Source organism: Bos grunniens, chromosome 23 (genome assembly GCF_055505025.1).
Source record: "Bos grunniens cultivar Pamir isolate PY7600 chromosome 23, Bosgru_T2T1.0, whole genome shotgun sequence".
Lineage (NCBI taxonomy): Eukaryota > Metazoa > Chordata > Mammalia > Artiodactyla > Bovidae > Bos > Bos grunniens.
In genome coordinates this window covers 7,692,812-7,711,237 of record NC_141187.1, presented here as the reverse complement: position 1 = coordinate 7,711,237, position 18,426 = coordinate 7,692,812, and the positions used below count along the sequence as shown (strand labels likewise).

The following is an 18,426-nucleotide window of genomic DNA, read 5'->3' as shown; positions in this document are numbered from 1 at the left end:
AGATTGGCTGATATCTCACATTTAAAGGGCTTTTTTCCTTTCTCCTGGTATCAAAATTAACTTCCAGGAAAGGATCTGAAACTTGCAACAAGGTCAAAGAACGAAGCTCTAGATTTCAGGCTTCATCAGCAGGGAGGGGAGGTATTCTGAGGGGGGCCCCAAACTGTTCCTTGTTCATTTCTGCAAAGTGCCCACTAACCTCTTCACCTTTTTTTTTTTTCCATTCTGGACAACAGCTTAGAAAATATGTGGGAAGTGTTCATAATTTTTCCCCCCTCTACAATCATGCTTAAGTATGTAAGAGGCCTTCTCCTGTGCTGGGTTTTGTGGTATATCCAGGGGTCATTTTCTCGGATCCCATGGGAATTCCTGGGAAAATTTTGTTTGCTTTTCTAGACTTTTTATTTTTTTGGTTTGCAAAGCTAAGAAAAGGAGAATAAGTAATTTGTTTTTATCCATCATTTCTAGGCTAGAGTAAGAAGATTTCCTCCAAAGTGCATAATTTTGCTAATCTATGGCCTAAAAAATGGAACCCACTCTTTCCATCCAGTACATCTCGAAGTAAATTAGACCCACTCAGAAACTTAGCATCTGCTTCTTCTCCTGGTTATACATTCACAAATAGGATCTGTTTCTCCCTTGCAAGCTGTTTCCCTGGCAACAAAGCCACCCTTCCATGATCAGAGCACTTTGTCCCTTTTGCAGTTTGACTTTCTGACAAGGCCCGCTTGCTTGGGGAGATGAAGAAAACAGCATCCAATCACAAACATTTCAAAGACCCCAAGTGGTGCCTTAACAAACGGGAACTCCATTGAGGTGGCTTGGCCGTGGATGGCGTGTCGGGCGGCATCACCGCCACCCTCCATCGCCGACCTGCGAAGACCACGGGCTCTTGAAGAAGCTATCCTTGTAGCAGAGAACAGATGAGTGATGCTCCAACTGGAAAAATTACCATAAAGTTACAATCTGGGAAGCGGCGGATGGAGGAGAAGTAGAGGAATTGCAGCTGGCAGCCTGGCCAAGCGAGCTCACCTGGGGTTTGTTCCATCTTGCTCATCTCTAGGCTGAAGTGGTACTGTCAGTTACAGCCCAGATGCATCCCGGGAACACAGGCTCTCCTTCCTCTGCTCACAAGCGGCCAGGACCAAGTGAGAGGTCTTAGCGGATTCTTGTATGGGCTTTTCATTTATTATTATTATTTCTGGTATTATTATTATCATTTAGCCCTGGTGACTTTACCCGCTGCGGCTGCCCCCTCAGCCTGTGAGCACAGTCAGAACCTCACTCAGCTGTGGGCTCTATAACTCCCGCTCCACAGTCCCTCCCTCTCCGCAATCCTCTGCCAGCCCCCTCTGTAACCGGAGTGCGGTGGGTCTGGGTGGAGTATTTGGGGTAGAAAAGTGGGGCAGAGTAAACAGGAAAGGTACCTTTTTCCTGATGAGCTGAGGGACCTATAGCCACTGGGGAGACCCTGCTGAGATTTCCTGCCTGAATGAGCTTAGAGTGAGGGGGGTTGGAAAATACCAGAGAAGAGCAGACGTAGTAACAGAGGGAGTGTTTTCATCGTGAGCTTGCTTTCATGATCTCCAGGTGCACGGTGGGCTGTGGTCCTGAGAAGATGGTCCCCAGGAGCATGGGGTCGCTCGTAGGAGCGGCGGAGGGGCAGCTGGACCCACGTGCTCCTCCTTCAGACGGGGTGTGTGTTAGGAGGACCCTGGCGGCATCCAGCGTGGTGGGAGGTTTCAGAGGAATTAAGTGAAAAATGCATGTTCTGCAACACAAGCTTTGGCCGAAGTCAGTGTTGATTCCAGGAAGCAGAAGGAAAAAGTTTTATAAGACCTTTTCTTATAAAGGAACATTTAAATACCCTTTTTTTAGGGGGCGAGGGGCTTCATCTCAGGAAGTTCATACTGATTATGTTTCTTAGGTTAGTTAGACACAGAGTAAGTTTTAAGGCAGTTTTCTGTAAAGATTTATCAAACACTTGTTGGTTTAATATTAAGATTGGTGTTTTGGGAAGAGAAGCATGGAATTCAGACACAAGGCACAGAGGTGAACACCCGGCTCCCTCTTGGGGGAGGTCTTGCTGCCAAGTGCGTGGAGTATTGGGGCAGACCTGTCACCCCGCTCAGGGTCTTCCCCTCCTGCAGTGACGTCTTGCTAAGGGCACGGGGCGGAGGCCTGGCCCGTCTGGTTGGTTACGGGATGCTCTCGTGATGACACTCACTCCCAAGCTCCCTACACAGTCAGCCAGGCTCCATCAGGTTCACATACAGTTCAGCGTCTCCTTCTGCCCAGTCCTGCTTCTGCCTCATCACTCTTGTGGGTGTTGATCCCTCATAAATAATTGACACCCTGAACTTTATCTCAGGATCTGTTCCTGAAGAACCCAAGCTGCAACCCCTGGTTATTTATGACCTTACAAATAATCCAAGAGGCAAGGTTATCCTATGGGAATAATTGATAATGTGGAACAGAAGAGAAATGCTACAACATTTAGATAAGAGGGATAAAAAATCAATTATAGGCTCCTGCTGGCTCTGAACTGCTTTGTTGAGTAGAACCGAGACCTCCGGGGGGTTAGAAGTTGACAGGCAAAGGGAACTAAAGTGACTGCGAGAGTTCAAGGAACGTGGCCTGGCTAGAAGAGAGCGGGTGCGTGTGAGAGAGAACCAGAAATCGAGATGTTCTTAATTCACTTACGATTAGACCTCACTGTAGACAAGAGAGACACCTGAGAATAAACATTTATTTCTCTCTCAGATTATTTAAAAAAATGTTCAGAGGTTGTCGGCCCAAACCTTGACTGGGGGCTCCTCCTGCCAATTCATGAATCATTCTATCGTGTTCGGAGTAAAGCTTAAAAGGTCTCATATGGGTCTCATGTGGGTCTTATCAGGGTCTCTTATGGCTGCTAAAGATCTATCCATCACATCCACATCCCAGACAGAAGGGTGAAAAATGAGACAAAGAGGGCATGTCACACAATTTTAAGGAGCCTTACTTTTAATTATATCTCACTGATCATAGATTAATCACATGGCTACACCTATAAGTAAGGGAGGCTGCAGAATTTAACATTTAAACGAGGCAGCAACATACACAGGTGAAAAAAATTCTTTTTATCACAGTTGAAGAATATATTACCATGTTTTCCTTCAGATGATGGAAACAAATCAGAGAAAATAATAAAACCCCTAAAATGTAGTGTCTTAAAAATAATGGTGGCAGTAAAACATTTTAGAAATTATGAATAATTATTTGACATATGATGGAGAATGACAGAAGATTTTGGACATATTCTATTGAATGTTAATATTAATACTTATCTAACATGTTTTGTTTTTTAAGGTCACAAAATTATTCTTAGAATATTTATGACCTAGTATCATAGCAATTTTGAAACATATAGTATTGTTTTTAATCACAGTGCTGTGCATTAGGTTTCCATAACTTATTCATCTTCTAGTTTCAAGTTTGTAGGGTCTGCATAACTTATTCGTCTTCTAGTTTTGTTTGTAACTTTTAATGACATCTCCCCAGTTCCTCCACCCCTACTCCCTGAATATTGAGCCCTTTCTGTGGACCAGGAACTATGTCAAATGCTTTACATCTGTCATATTGTTGAATGGAGCCTATGGGGTAGATGTTCTACACAACCTATTATAGATGAGGAAATGGGGATTTTGAGGAAGGAAGAAACTGGTCAAAGTCATACAGCTTGCAAATGGCAGAGCCGGGCTTTAAACCCCCACTGGTCAAACCCCCCAGCCCGACCACTTGCTCTCTGACGCTCAGATCAAACATCAGAGAGGAGAGCTGGGGCCAGGGAGAGAGGGCTGCGATGGCGGTGCCAGTGGGGGTTGAAACCGTGAGAGCTGAGGGCAACCCTCTGGATGGAGGCAATCAGGCAGAGGCAAGAGGAAGCTTGAGTCTCTGGGCTCTTTCTTCTGGGCGAGGAGAAGCAGAGGAGAGACTGGGGAAGAACCAGGTGGGGAGGGCTCCGAGAGACCCAGAGGAAGACTTCTCTGACTGTGAAAAGAGCCAACAATGTCTATAACTCAGACGTTCAGAAAAAGTCAATGATCTGAGCAGTAAGAGGCTACTCATTCTTTAGAAGTGTTGGAAATAGGATGTGCGAATGGGTGGAGGAAGGTTGGGAAAAAATAGATTAATTATTTAAAATCTATGTGCTATGCTTAGTCGCTCAGTCGTGTCTGACTCTTTGCCTCCCCATGGACTGTAGCCTGCCAGGCTCCACTATCCATGGGATTCTCCAGGCAAGAATATTGGAGTGGGTTGCCATTCCCTCCTCCAGGGGATCTTCCCCACCCAGGGATGGAACCCAGATCTCCCACATTGCAGGCAGATTCTTTACCATCTTAGCCACCAGGGTTTAAATTCTATATGGTTGTTCTATTGTTAGCAATGGTTGATTGTAACTGTGACTATTTATGGATTGCCTAGGCCATGCTGAATGCTGTTCTAAGGGTTTGTGTGCATCCCATGGGGTAGCTACTCTGAGTATTCCCATTTTGCAGATGAGATAATTGAGTCATCTATGTAAAGCCACACACACAGTTATTTAGTGGCAGAGTTCTGACCCAAGCCCTGCAGTCTGGCTGCTGAGCTCATGGTTAAGAGTCTGGAAAGCCAACAGTTTCTTTAAAAAGTAATGAGTTGGCAAGAGTCCACAGAGGTTCTATTTTCTGAGATAAAATCCCACATCCATTTTCATAGGAATTGTTAAGGGTACTTAGTGATTATTCATTCTTCTTTCCCTAAACATCTGTTTTGAAGAGGAATCCATTTTGTTTGATTTTCTCCTATGTCAGTTTTTAAAGGAAAAATAGTTTAAAAAATTAAAGTGAAATTTGAAAATATTAAGAAAACATATATTGCATTTTTTATGGTGAGATTGTTGCGAGCCTTGAAATGATACCTTATGGTCCTTAGTAAATGTCTCCAGAAAGAAAGAGGGCATTCTCTTTTTGCAGCAAAACATTTTAATAACTATGCACTGGAATAATGATTTTTTTGTGTATCTCAGATTCCTTTATGCCTACAGACTGTTCAGCTGAATGTCATTAGAACCTCTAGAACTTATTTTTGCATAGTTTGAAGGCTCACTTATCGCCTACACAGTCACATGTTGATCTGAAAAAAATCTCTCTCTATATATACATGTTACTGCCCACCATGCACACGTGCAGCCTGTTGGGATCTAAGACTTACAGAAGACAGCCTTACAGCATCCTTAACCTTTTCAGGTAACTGGATTTATTCACGTCAATATGTGTTTTCAAAATACTGAGAAGTGATTCTTAAAATATTTCTACCAGGAACCCTATAGTTTGATTTTAGAATAAAATAGTATGGTGGTATTTAAAACCAGAAAAACTCTTGAAAAGTGTTTCTGGTTAGAATCTGCTGGTTATAAGAATAGGCAGATTTGAAGGGAATAGATTTGCCTTTCCATGCAGACTTATCAGTGAGCAAAATCATTAGTGGGAGGAGAGTTTCACTGTCTGTACAGATGTAAAAATCTAAAGGCAAGAAAAAATAGTAAAGGTTGATCAGAGGAAAAAAAAAAAAGAACTCAAAATACTGATTTTAAAGAAAAGCACTTAGGATTATATATTCAGTAATAGTATATTTTTTGAAATCTTAAAATGATTACAGAACTGACATTTCTTGGTTTTAAATGTATACTTAATGTTAGATTGCTAGTTACTTTGGGCACGCCTACAGGAACAACAACAACTGATCATTTCTGAGAGTTTATCATATGGTGGAAATGTCTCATGTATCATTTCATTTAAGTATCCCAAATCCCTGTGCATTTAGGTAGTCTAGTTTCCTTATGGAAATAAGGAAGCCATTGCAAATTTTTAATAGTCTCTTCATTCTAATTTTTGGACAAATTTGAAAAGTAGGTAAAGTGTTTTTTTTTTGGGGGGGGTAAATAGTTGCTATTTCAGTTTCCTTTTCATGATGTATAAATTACTTTAAAATGATCTATTTTATTAACTTGAGATTTTTCCTTCTTGCCTGCTGTGTAGTACTTCGTTGCACACAGAGAAGACACTTAAGAAACATGTTTTCCTTGTATTATCTCCTGTGTTGCCTCTTAACATCCTGCATTTGGAATGCTAGCCATTTCTGACCTAGGAAACATTCTATTATATAATGTGATGTAGTCAGACAAGTGACAGTGGAAGGCTAAATTACAGTAGCTCCTGTCTTACCTCTAATGAGGTCAGTCGTGGGGAGAAAAGCTTTGCTTTTGATTTTCTATTTCTTTACTCTTGTCCCCTAACACCTTTGTCTCTGACTTTTTCTTTTCTGTAGGGTAGGCATGCACTATTAATGAATTCACCCAACAAACAAACATTTAGTGTCTCCTCAAGGTTAAGTACCAGGGATGCAGTCATGATTCAAAAAGCCGTCATTAATGACTGTCTTCATGGAAGACTACTTGGCAGTGTTGGCCCAGGACACGTCCCATCCTGGGGGAATATACTGGCTACTGTAGCCATTGGCTGGTTTTTGCCTCTGTGGAAATTATGGTGTCAAACCTAAAATCAAAAGGAAAGATCATCCCAAAGTGCTTTGATTCACCGGCATCTTTTCAGCCAATTACTCTGCATATGGACTTTCAGGACAAACCTTCTGTCCAAGTTGTGATTGATTCTGTAGGAGAAGGAGCCTTGAATGTTGGGTCTGTTAACATGCTGCTGGAGTGTTCTGGAACTCGTGGTGAATCCAGTCTTCAACAATTGTGGGCAAGTCAGAGGGTCTGTAAAAGATATTTAGGATGACAGTGACAAGGATGAAGATGATTAAAATATGCCTTCCTGTTTTGTTTTGGAGTGAACACATTAAGGGGAAAACAGGACACTGCAAGAAAACGCAGGCATATTCTGAGACTGTATCCACTAGAGATTTTTGTTAAATCTTATACATTTCATCTGTCCTAGAAAGAAAGACAGAAATTAACATTTATGGTGCGCCTGCTTTGTGTGGGGCCAAACATTGGGGTCTTATATATCATGAGACGTATGAAATATGTCTTTAATTTTCATATTCACCCTCTGAGATTTGGATGCCTTTATTATGCCCATTGTATAGATGGAGAAACACAAGTTCTTGGATTTAAAGTAACTACATGCTTTCATCGGCTAATAATTAGTAGATTTATTATTGGAATCTGATTCCACGTTTCATTTTTTCCATTAGCAGAATTAATACATTGATGGTGTAGACCATAAGCCAGGGCTCCCACATTACTTTAGATATTATCAAAAATAAATATTATTAGAAGAATTAATATATTGAAGGTATAAAACATCAGAGATCACACATTACTCTAGATATTTTTGAAGATAAATATTGTTTATAAATATAAGGAAATACTTGTCATAAACAGATTTAATCATTCAACAATATTTTTCTGAGTCTGTGCTGCACTATCCATATTGAAATTTAGATAGCTTTAGCATTTGTACCAATACAATTTGACTTTTTGCTGTTATCTCATTTCCAATTTAAAGTTATGTATGTTGCAAAAGAATGATGCATTCCTTTTATATAGAACTACATGGAAACAATAAGAGAATAACAGTGATGAAAGGTAGAAAAGTCAGTGTGTAGCCGGCCACATTTTGGGAATGAATACTGGAGGCTTGGGGAAAATGTTCATCTGAGCCCAATTCTCTTTAATGTTGTTAAAAACAAAATCTTTGCTGGCTACTGATTCCTGAACCTTTCTTATCACTTTTCTGTAAACAAGTATTTCTAAGCTAAGGCTGGCAGAGGCAGTTAGCAAATAAGAGTCCATGTGAACCTGGGTTCTAGCCAGGCACACCAGGTTTAAAATCTGATTGCATCTTATGCTGGTTAAGCAAGTAATTCAATCTCCCTGAGTCTTATTTTTCTTACTCATCTAATGGACATCATAATTCTCTTGCTGGCTTGTTGTGAGAAATTCAAGAGATGATCTATATTAAAAGCACCAAGAATAGCATCACATAAAACTTGTTAAGTGGTGTATTTATACATAGTATATGTAGGATACAATCTGTTCTGTGATGAGTGGGTGGAGCATGTGGGGTGGCCAGGGTGACAGACCACGGCAGCCAAGACTGGGAGGAGTGATCTAGACCAGAGAAGCTTCTCCATTTCCTCCAAGGACCCCGGCCCCTCACACACCCTTTGGATGATGATTCCTTGCATCCATCCTTAAAACATTCACAGCTTTGGCATTGGGTGTTGCTGTTTTTATATCTGATCTGTCTTCAAAGAAGCAAAATTATACAGTGATTAAATCACTCTTATTGTGTTGCAGGAAGGGGGCGCCCTTCCAGGGCATGAAAGTGGGCTCTTGTCTAAACACAAAAATGAACTGTCCCAGGAAACACACGCGCTGACAAAGCAAGAGACACTATTGGGAAGGGGTGCCCAGGTGGAGAGAAGCAGGGTCAGGGAACCCAGGAGAACTGCTCTGCCATGTGGCTCGCGGCTCCAGGTTTATGGCAGTGGGGTTAGTTTCCAGGTTGTCTCTGGCCAGTCATCTTGCTTGGCCCATATTTGGTCTGACTTAGGGTCCTTCCTGATGGTGTGTCTCTCAGCCAAGATGGAAATCAGTGCAAAGGATTCTGAGAGGTTGGTAGGACATATTATGGGCTTGTGTCTCCTCCCTCCTTTGTGCCCCTCCCAAATTACCCTGGTTAGTGTTCTGTAGCCACAGCGTGTTCCTTATCAGGATACCTCCTGATGTGAAGCAACTCAGGGAAATGGTTTTCATTGTGCTTGGCCAAGGCAGGTGGTTTCGGTCAATGGTTCCCTAACAACTGTATACTCCTTCAACACGGAAATCTCTCTTGCCCTCTCTGAGACCTCCATACAACGCTCATGAATGCACATGGTCACTCATTTATGTAGTGGACATTTATTGAGCCTCCACTACGTGATAGTTCCTGTATTAGATGCTGGGGATACAGCAGGGAAAAAAATAGAGATTTCCCAGTGTTCTAGTGCTTTCATTCCAATCAGGGAACCAGATACTAAAGAATTCCCGATACATATAACCATATCAATTTTTAAAAGTCTTTATTGAGTTTGTTACAATATTGCTTCTATCTTACGTTTTGGTTCTTTGGCTGTGAGGTATGTGGGATTTTAGCTCTCCGACCAGGGATCAAAGCTGTACCCCCTGCACTGGAAGGCAAAGTCTTAACCACTGGACTTCCAGGGAAGTCTGGCTATATATTAATTTTAATAGTAGCACCTGCTATGAAGAAGTAAATAGAAGCTGGATTTGTTTGATCACTTACATGTTTCTTAGCAAACTTTTCTGGATACGTCTATTGTTTTCCTCAAATTTGTTTCCCATGTCAGGAAGAGAGACTATTTGTTCTATACGGTTTGTTTTAACAGCAATACCTTAAGAGTCTCTTGGCTGGAAGGTACTGCAGTAATATCTGTATAGTTAAGAAGTGGGAAGGATGCCCTACTTCAGCCATCAGTAAGGCCAGATTTTAAAGAGAATTTTGGATTGTATTTGCCGGTTGCAAACTTCAACAAACTTCACTTTCTTTTGGGAATCGATTATTCAACAGAACAGTTTGTGTTCTTTAGTAAGACAGACATCATTAAAACTCTATGTTTGTGAAATGCTTCATGGTCTTAGGCAGACCCTGGGTGACCTTCTTATCTCTAGAAAACAGTAGTTGTAATTGGAGGCTAGACTCTCCCCTCCTCCCATCCTTGATCCTGTGTCAGTAATTCACTTGGTCTTCATCATCCACGACTGAGGCCTATTTTTTGATGAGGTGCCATCACTTTCTATTCCATTGAGGATGGTTTCTATAGAAATTTTTCTAGATACATGTGCTCTGGGAGGCTGTATGTAGTTACTAGCCAGATGACTGAAGCATGCTACTATAATGCATGGCTATTATGCTTTTTTTAAGTAAAAAATTATGTTTTCCATCAATATAAGAAATACTCTATAATACCAACAATTATTAATAAAACAAGGGAAAGAAAATGATTAAAGAGACACAGAGAAAATAGCAAAATAGTGGATTAATTTTATTGGTTCTCATGTTGTAAAATGACTCAAGGAAAAATTCAAATAGGGCAAAGGATAGGGGATAACATATTTCCTCTCCCAAATATGATCATACCAATATGTCTAAATATTGCTTTCTGCTTGGGAGAGGGAATGAGAAAAAAAGATAGATCAGAGGGGGAAGGACAGAATGAGACTTTGGAAAAGAGCTTCCTGATTGTTTGAATTCATGTGGAATAAACTTATGAACCATTGACAAAGGACAGAACGTGAAGATGAGTGTGGTCTCTAGGATTTGCTGAGGCTACCCTATTCAGTAGGGATTAGGAATTAAGAATTTTATGTATATGTGGTATATACGTATACGATGATATATATATTATATAAATATGTGCATATATAGCAAAATAATGGATTAATGTCATTGTTTCTCATGTTGTAAAATGACTCAAGGAAAATCATATACATATACAGGGTTGGCCAAAAGGTTCGTTCCATAAGATGGTATGGAAAAACCTGAATGAACCTTTTGGTCAACCCAATATATACATTTTCATATATACAAATCTTTGTTCCTATTCCCTACTGAATAACATCAAAAGACCTTAATTCAAGATCTCTGATGATCTACAAAGAAGAGGAGAGATGAATCTGGACGTAGAAAGTAGAACAGTGGTTACTTGGGGATGGGAGGTGTGGGGAATGGGGAATTATTGCTCAATCAGAGCAGAACGTCAATTTGACAAAATGAAAAAAGTTCTGTGAATGATTAATAATGATGGTTGCACAGCAATGTAAGTGTCCTTAATGTGCTCACTAAACTGTACACTTTGTAAAGGTTAAAATGGTATATTAAAAAAAGGTCTCTGATGATCCACACTGAACCTATGTTTGTAGCCTTATTTGCCTTTATTCTGATGTACGCTACTTACCAGGCTTCCCTGGTGGCTCAAAGGGTAAAGAATCTGCTGCAGTGCAGGAGACCTGGGTTCTACTGAGTAACAGTAGTACTCACGGCAGTAACACACATTATTTGCCTGGCACAGAGCTTTACATGCTGAATTTAATAAGTACTGTTCTGTGAACCCTGTGAAATAAGCACTATTCTGATCCACATTTCACTGGTGGAGGAATGAGCCTTTGAGAGGTCCTGTAACTACCCCACCCAAGGTCCTCCAGCCAGTGGGTTGTCTGACTCTTCGGCTCCATGCCTTGCAGCCCACCCTGAGGCTTTCTCTCAAAGCTCAGTTGGTAAAGAATCCACCTGCAATGAAGGGGACCCTGGTTCTATTCCTGGGTCCGACTCCCGGGTCGGGAAGATCCCCTGGAGAAGGGAAAGGCTACCCACTCCAGTATTCTTTTGCTTCCCTGGTGGCTCAGCTGGTAAAGAATCTGCCTGCAATGTGGGAGACCTGGGTTTGATCCCTGGGTTGGGAAGATCCCCTGGAGAAGGGAACAGCTACCCGTTCCAGTATTCTGGCCTGGAGAATTCCAGGGACTGTATAGTCTGTGGGGTCGCAGAGAGTCGGACACGACTGAGCAACTTTTGCTGCTGCTTACTGCTGGTCTGATAGGGGCCTTTGCTCAAGCTTGTCTCTCTGCCTGAAATAAGGGCTATTCTGCCTCATCTTCAGAGGTCTCACTCCCCTGCTCTGCTAAGTGAAAGTGAAAGTGTTAGTCACTCAGTCACATCTGACTCTTTGCAATCCCATGGACTGTAGCCCTCCAGGCTCCTCTGTCCATGGAATTCTCCAGGCAAGAATACTGGAGTGGGTTCCAATGCCCTCCTCCAGGAGATCTTCCTGACCCAGGGATCAAACCTGGGTCTCTCTCAGTTTACCATCTGAGCCACCAGGAAGGCTCCAATTCTTCTAAGTCCAGCCTGAACGTTTCTTTATCCTTGAACTACTCACCCCAGATGACTGTGATCTCACCACCCTCCAAAAGTTCCTCTAAGTCTTTGCTACTCATAGTGTCACAGACCAGTAGGTAGGCACCACTGGGAGCTCGTGGGAAATGTCAAATCTGGGGCCACAGATCTCCTCAGTCAAAAACTGCATTAAAAATATTTTATGAAATATAGCTGATTTACAATGTACAATTTCTGCTGTACAACAAAGTGATTCAGTTATTTGCATATTTACATTCTTTTTCAGATTCTTTTCCATTGTGGTTTGTCACAGGATGTTTAAGAAACTGCATTTTAACATGATTTCAAGTGATTTATGTATCAACTTTGAGAACTGCAGTATGGGAATTTTTCTTTTCTTTTTTACTTTGCATCTCTATTCGTACACCTGTTTTATATTCTCAATTGGACTGGAAGCTCTTTGAGGGCAAGAGGGCGGTATAGTCTCTTGAGTATCCATAAATACACCTTGCATAGAAAAAGGCACAATTTATTTTCTGATGTCTTACAGTATTCACTTTAAAAATTTAGATCATTAAACTGTATGGTATTAAACATAATGTGTGTATGTGCAATTTGGACAAATGTTGGACAAAAGATACAAAGAGACCAAAAAACCCAACTACCATTTCTGAAGAGCTGAGAGCAAAAAACCTCGGTGTCAGGAGCAAAAGTAGAATACTGCACATATCTCCTGCACGCAACACCATCAGTTCAGTTCACTTCAGTTGTTTAGTCAGGTCTGACTCTTTGTGACCCCATGGACTGCAGCATGCCAGGCCTCCCTGTCCATCACCAACTCCCGGAGTTTACTTAAACTCATGTCCATTGCGTTGGTGATGCCATCCAACCATCTTATCCTCTGTCGGCCCCTTCTCCTCCTGCCTTCAATCTTTTCTGGCATCAGGGTCTTTTCCAATGAGTCAGCTCTTCGCATCAGGTGGCCAAAGTATTGGAATTTCAGCTTCAGCATTAGTCCTTACAATGAATATTCAGGACTGACTTCCTGTAGGATGGACTGGTTAGATTTCCTTGCAGTCCAAGGGACTCTCAAGAGTCTTCGCCAACACCACGGTTCAAAAGCATCAATTCTTCAGTGCTCAGCTTTCTTTATAGTCCAACTCTCACATCCATACATGACTACTGGAAAAACCATAGCCTTGACTAGACAGACCTTTCTTGGACCTTTTGAGGGAGGTCGCCATCATCTTCATTGCCTTCACTATAGCTTGGCCTTGGGTCAAACAACAGGGAGGGAACACAGCCCTGCCCATCAACAGAAAATTGGATTACAGATTTACTGAGCATGGCTCCACCCATCAGAACAAGACCCAGTTTCCCCCACAGTCAGTCTCTCCCATCAGGAAGCTTCCATAAGCCTCTTATCCTTATTCATCAGAGGGCTGACAGATGGAAAACCACAATCACAGAAAACTAACCAATCTGATCACATGGACCACAGCCTTGTCTAACTCAATGAAACTATGAGCCATGCTGTGTAGGGCCACCCAAGATAGACGGGTCATGGTGGAGAGTTCTGACAAAACGTGGTCCACTGGAGAAGGGAATGGCAAACCACTTCAGTATTTTTGCCTTCAAAACCCCGTCAAGAGTATGAAAAGGCAACACCATCAGAGGGATGGGCAGGCCACCTAAGCTAGTCCCCTGGCCCAATCCCTGGACACACCCGTACCCTCTCCCAGTGTGAGGAATGCTTGCCCCTCCTCAGGGAGAGAGCAGACATGGGAACTTGTCATTTGCTCTCCTCCCCACCACTGCAGCAGGGGCCCTGATAAAGCCTTGCCTGAAAAACAAGTACTAGGTTATTTGGAGTAGTTTTCCCCAACGTGCTAGTTTTCCCCAGCATCACTTTCGACAATTGTTTTACTTGTAGTGTTTCCACAAATTCGGGCTTCTGATAAGCAGGGAAAATGTTAAGTGGTATAATCTAGGTCCCTAAAATAACTCCTTCATTCCTTCCCAGAGCTTTTGGTCTATAACCAGCTCTTGCAACAGAACAACTTGCATCGCCAAAGCACAAATACAGATATTACAGATTTGGAGAAAAATCAATACTCAGAAAATAGAAGTACAAAAACAGAAGACGCCGATCAATTCCACGTGTCAAGTTTGGAAGTTTTCTGCAGTTGGGACACGCACTGTCTTCCAGGAACCTTGGAACGTTGTTTTGACAGATTTTTGATTCCAAGCTCTATTTGAGAGCAAATTTGGTTAATAGCAAGACTTCAGTCACTGCCGATGCTGGTGTAGCATTGCTCACTACGTACATGCCAAGGACCAAGAATTAAAGCTACTGATTTTAAGAAGGAATCGCTGTGTGTTTTCTCGTTCTTTATTTAGACCCAGTGTTTGCGTGTATTTGTGCCTCTAAATGTTCTCAGCGAGTGTGACCAACTGATTGCTGAGATTGTCAGCTGTGCGGGCCCTTCAATCAGCTTCTTGTTGCTGTACAATCTGGCTCCTCTGTTCTTTTTGCAGAATGTTTAATTGGACTATGTGCATGAAAAGAAAAGGGAAATGCATATAGGTGGCAATTCTTTTTTTTTTTTTACTTCTACTGGCTCCATTTCAGCAGTCAATCTGACCTCTCCTGAAGTTCCAAATCTAAAAACTGTCTGAGCATGAATCTGCTCTTTGGAGCTGACAAAAATTCTTCTGTTCAGGGAGGAGTCCACATTACCTCTTTTTAGAATTCTTTTCTCCCCGCGAGTGTGTGTGTTGTTTCAGGGAGCGGCTCCCTTCCCACCTCACTCATTGGTTTGCTCACTCCCTTATGGGATGAATCAATGCTTCCAGAAACCCAGGGGCTTCCGAGGGACTGCGGGAACAATTGCTTCCAAATGAACTCGTGCGTCTTAGCAGGGAGCGTGCAGACCACACCCCAGGTAAAAGGAAGGCTTTCCTTCCTGCTTTCGAGAACTTTGAAAGGCTGTGCACTGTGGTGTTTGCTGCAAGAGGGTTTGTGAGAGAGATGCCCGGGTGTAGATAAATTTGACTATGTCAAAATGAAATGTTATAGGCAGTTAGTGGAAAGGATGAGCAGATAGAGCAAAGCTGCTTACTGGCAACCGAAGAAGATGCTGAGGACGGTCCTTGGTGGAGTGTGAGCGCTGACACCCTGTCTTGTCTCTTCTCAACAAGAGGCTAGTGGCCATCTGTGAGTGTGGGTGTCAACATCAGAAGAAGAGAGCATTTCGAGAAAGAGAAGGAAGGAAGGCATTGCTCCTGGAAACTGAGCAAAGAAACACTCAGCCCGCATGGCATGAGGGAAAGCAGTTTCTTAAATTATTGGTCGGCTGGCCGGTGAGAAGGTGACAGTCTCAGAGTTTCAAGTGCTTGAAACCATATTTAGGGAAAGCTTTTCATCCTTTCAGCTCTAATTTCTATTATTAAACTAGTTTCCCAAGGATAAGAACTGAGATGTGTTTTTAAACAACGCTGACAAAGTGTTAATTGGCATTTAACCAGTGCAGTGATATTAACATGCATCTGTTTCTGCTTTGTGTGGAAAATGATTTTTCATCTCACCATAGCGATTCACTTCTGGGCTTTTTGGAACCTGGCCACGGTGTGCAGTAAACAGCAAAATTTTTCTTTTTCTTTCCCGAATAAGGGATTCAGCAGTCAAGCAGCCTGTTGTATAGCATAGCTAGTGTAATTTCAAATCCTTTCCAACTAAATTCTGTGCAAAAACTCTGTGCATCCGTGGTAGGATAAGAAGATGGTACGGAAATGTGATGAAAAGAGCCACATGCCAACATTGTACTCTCAGCTTAAAAGCAAATACCAAACCATTGCCCCTTTTTGAGGATGATCTGAGGTTACATGTGTGGACAGGAATTTATCTGTGATCTTCTGACAGTAACCTAGGAAGATGAATAAGCCTTTAGTACTATTGGATTTTCCATTTTTAATGTTATTCTTGATGATATTATGTATTGGTTCAACTAAAAATTCTCAAAAAATGTTCTTTTTACCTGGTGAAGAACTTTTATGTAGGCTGTGGCTATTTGTAGGAAAATACAGCAATAAAGGAGAAGGAAACAATTCTACTTATTTTCAGTTGCTTTCATTGTCAACATATGGTTACTTTTAGAAATTCCTTTGAGGACATCCTTCTAAAAGCACACCATATTCATTGGAGCATCCGTGTTTATTGTATCACATTTCCATTTTATTCACTAAAATTGTAGCTATTAGCCTTTAAAAAGTCAATAGTTTATGACGCATCAATAGTGACGTTCTATTTGTATTTTGGGAACTTACGTAGCAAGCCTTTTGGGGAAGTAAATTTTTGTCATTGTACATGCTTTAGAAAGTAAAACCACTTATTGTTAATAAAAGTGATACATATTTTGTAACCACAGGGAAGTGAATTGAAGTCTTTCATACATTAGTGTTTAAATTTCGTCTAGATAGAACCTAAAGTAGACCTGTAATCATTCTGTGGGGAGATGAGGACAGGCCTACAGAACCCAAGGACAAAGTCAGTTTCACCTCTTCTTTGACTCTTAAAGGACTGTCTTTATTTCTTACCCAAATGAAATTCTGTGATAAATTATCTGAGCTACCCTCAGTGATTTCCTTGCTAAAACCTCTCTCCCTCTATCATGATATTGATGAGATTAGTCATGTAAAGAAACCTTCCTAGAAAAAAAATCCCTCTGGAAAGGGTCTTGTATTGTGTATCACTGATACAGGCTACTGGACTCCCCGAATCTCATGAGGGATCTCATGTCTCTTCCTACAAAGGAAAGCATTGCTTTATTATTTTTCAGGTGATAAGCTACCAACTGGGAACTGTGACCTGACTGCCATGGTGGAATAATGACAATTATTTTTAAAGGCAGAAAATAATAGTGAAAAATGAAAGTTGGCTCAGAGGATTTGCTGTGTAATTTTTATGCCCTAAGGAATATGCATTGTTTCCAGAAGGTAGAGGTGTCTTAGTTTTCTGGTTTGCTGTTCAGTTGCTAAGTTGTGTCCAACTCTTTGTGACCCCTTGGACTGCAGCATGCCAGGCTGCCTTGTTCTTCAGTATCTCCCGAAGTTGGCTCAAACTCATGTTCATTGAATCAGTGATGCCGTCCAACCATCTTATCCTCTGTCACCACCTTCTCTTGCTCTCAGTCTTTCCCAGCATCAGGGTCTTTTCCAGTGAATTGGCTCTTTGCATCAGGTGCTTCAGCTTCAGCATCAGTCCTTCCAGTGAATATTCAGGATTGATTTCCTTTAGGATTGACTGGTTTGGTCTCCTTGCAGTCCAAGGGACTCTCAGAAGTCTTCTCTAGCACCACAGTTTAAAAGCATCAATTCTTTGGCGCTCAGCCTTCTTTAGGGTCCAACTCTCACATCCCTACATGACTACTGAAAAAACCATAGCTTTGACTATTCGGACCTTTGTGGGTAATGTGATGTCTCTGCTTTTTAATATGCTGTCTAGGTTTGTCATAACTTTTCTTCCAAGGAGAAAGCGTCTTTTAATTTCATGGCTGCTGTCACTGTCTGCAGTGATTTTGGAGCCCAGGAAAATGGTTACCAGAAAGTTGTATCCTGCCGTAAGTGGTCCAGAGTTAGTTCGTTAGACCATCTATAACTTGGTGAAATCTCCTGCAAGGGTATCTAGTTCTCTTTATTTGATTGTGTGTTCACACACACAAAATCTGATTAGCAATCTCCTGTCCCAAGTGTCAGCTGATCCTGGTGACACCTGACCCTTGCCTCGTGCAGTGTTGCTGTACTGTCTTCTCCAGCCCAGCCCTGCAGTCCCAGCGTGGCTTTTGTTGTCACAACTGGAGTCTTGTTGGCCTTCTTGTCTCCCAGTTCCTTGACCTTCACAGGCTCGGTGTCCTTCCTGTTTTTTCATCTCAAATACTCAGGCTCAACTCCATTGATTTATTATTTTCTGATGATAAGCTACAACCTGGGAATTGTGACCTGACTGTTATGGAGGAATAATGACAATTATTTTGAAAGGCAGAAAATAATATTGAAAAATGATAGTTGGCTCAGAAGGGTTGGTCTGTGTATTTTTTATTCCTTAAGGAATGTGCGTTGTTTCTAGAAACCCGAATCCTAACTGTACCTGGTTATAAGCCTAGAGCTGATAATCAGCTGGACTTACCATGCTACCGGATCTCAAGCTCTCTCTTGCATCCTGTACTGTGACCCCACACTGTTCTCCCAAATACCCACCGTGCTTTCAGATCTGATTTCTCAGCCATAGAGCCTGCTAGTCTCTTAGAGTGAGGTCCCCCTTTTTCCTGTCTGCACTGAGCTCCCTGGCTGACACTTTGCTTTCTCTCATTGGTGCCCTCGGTTTCCTGACACGCACAACATTCTTCTGCCAGAACCAACTCTGAACATCAGTTCTATAAATGCTGCGGTTCACTTTCTCCGTTCCTATGACAGGCAGTTGAGC

The 18,426-nt window shown here is 41.9% G+C and overlaps 1 protein-coding gene and 1 long non-coding RNA gene across 51 annotated transcripts in view; one reads left to right on the top strand and one right to left on the bottom strand.

Moving 5' to 3' along the window:
- The window catches only part of MLIP (muscular LMNA interacting protein), a 288,723-nt gene that overhangs the window by 115,049 nt on the left and 155,248 nt on the right, over window positions 1–18,426 (top strand). For 25 of the 50 annotated variants that reach the window (XM_086371047.1, XM_086371046.1, XM_086371048.1 and 22 more), the window contains exon 1: window positions 14,549–14,890. The exons of 21 other annotated variants lie outside the window; for them this stretch is intronic. In XM_086371047.1, the coding sequence (XP_086227173.1) occupies window positions 14,792–14,890 (99 nt within the window). In that variant the 5' untranslated portion in view covers window positions 14,549–14,791. Of the gene's footprint in view, window positions 1–5,146; window positions 5,271–14,548; window positions 14,891–18,426 lie in introns of those variants that run through there. 4 more of the 50 variants (XM_086371007.1, XM_086371003.1, XM_086371001.1 and 1 more) reach the window with 2 other exon arrangements.
- Window positions 804–1,560, bottom strand: LOC147346536 (uncharacterized). The gene is made up of 3 exons (XR_015152928.1): window positions 1,428–1,560; window positions 1,033–1,124; window positions 804–939 (listed from the first exon to the last, which is right to left on the bottom strand). It is a non-coding gene; the product is annotated as an uncharacterized LOC147346536 (long non-coding RNA).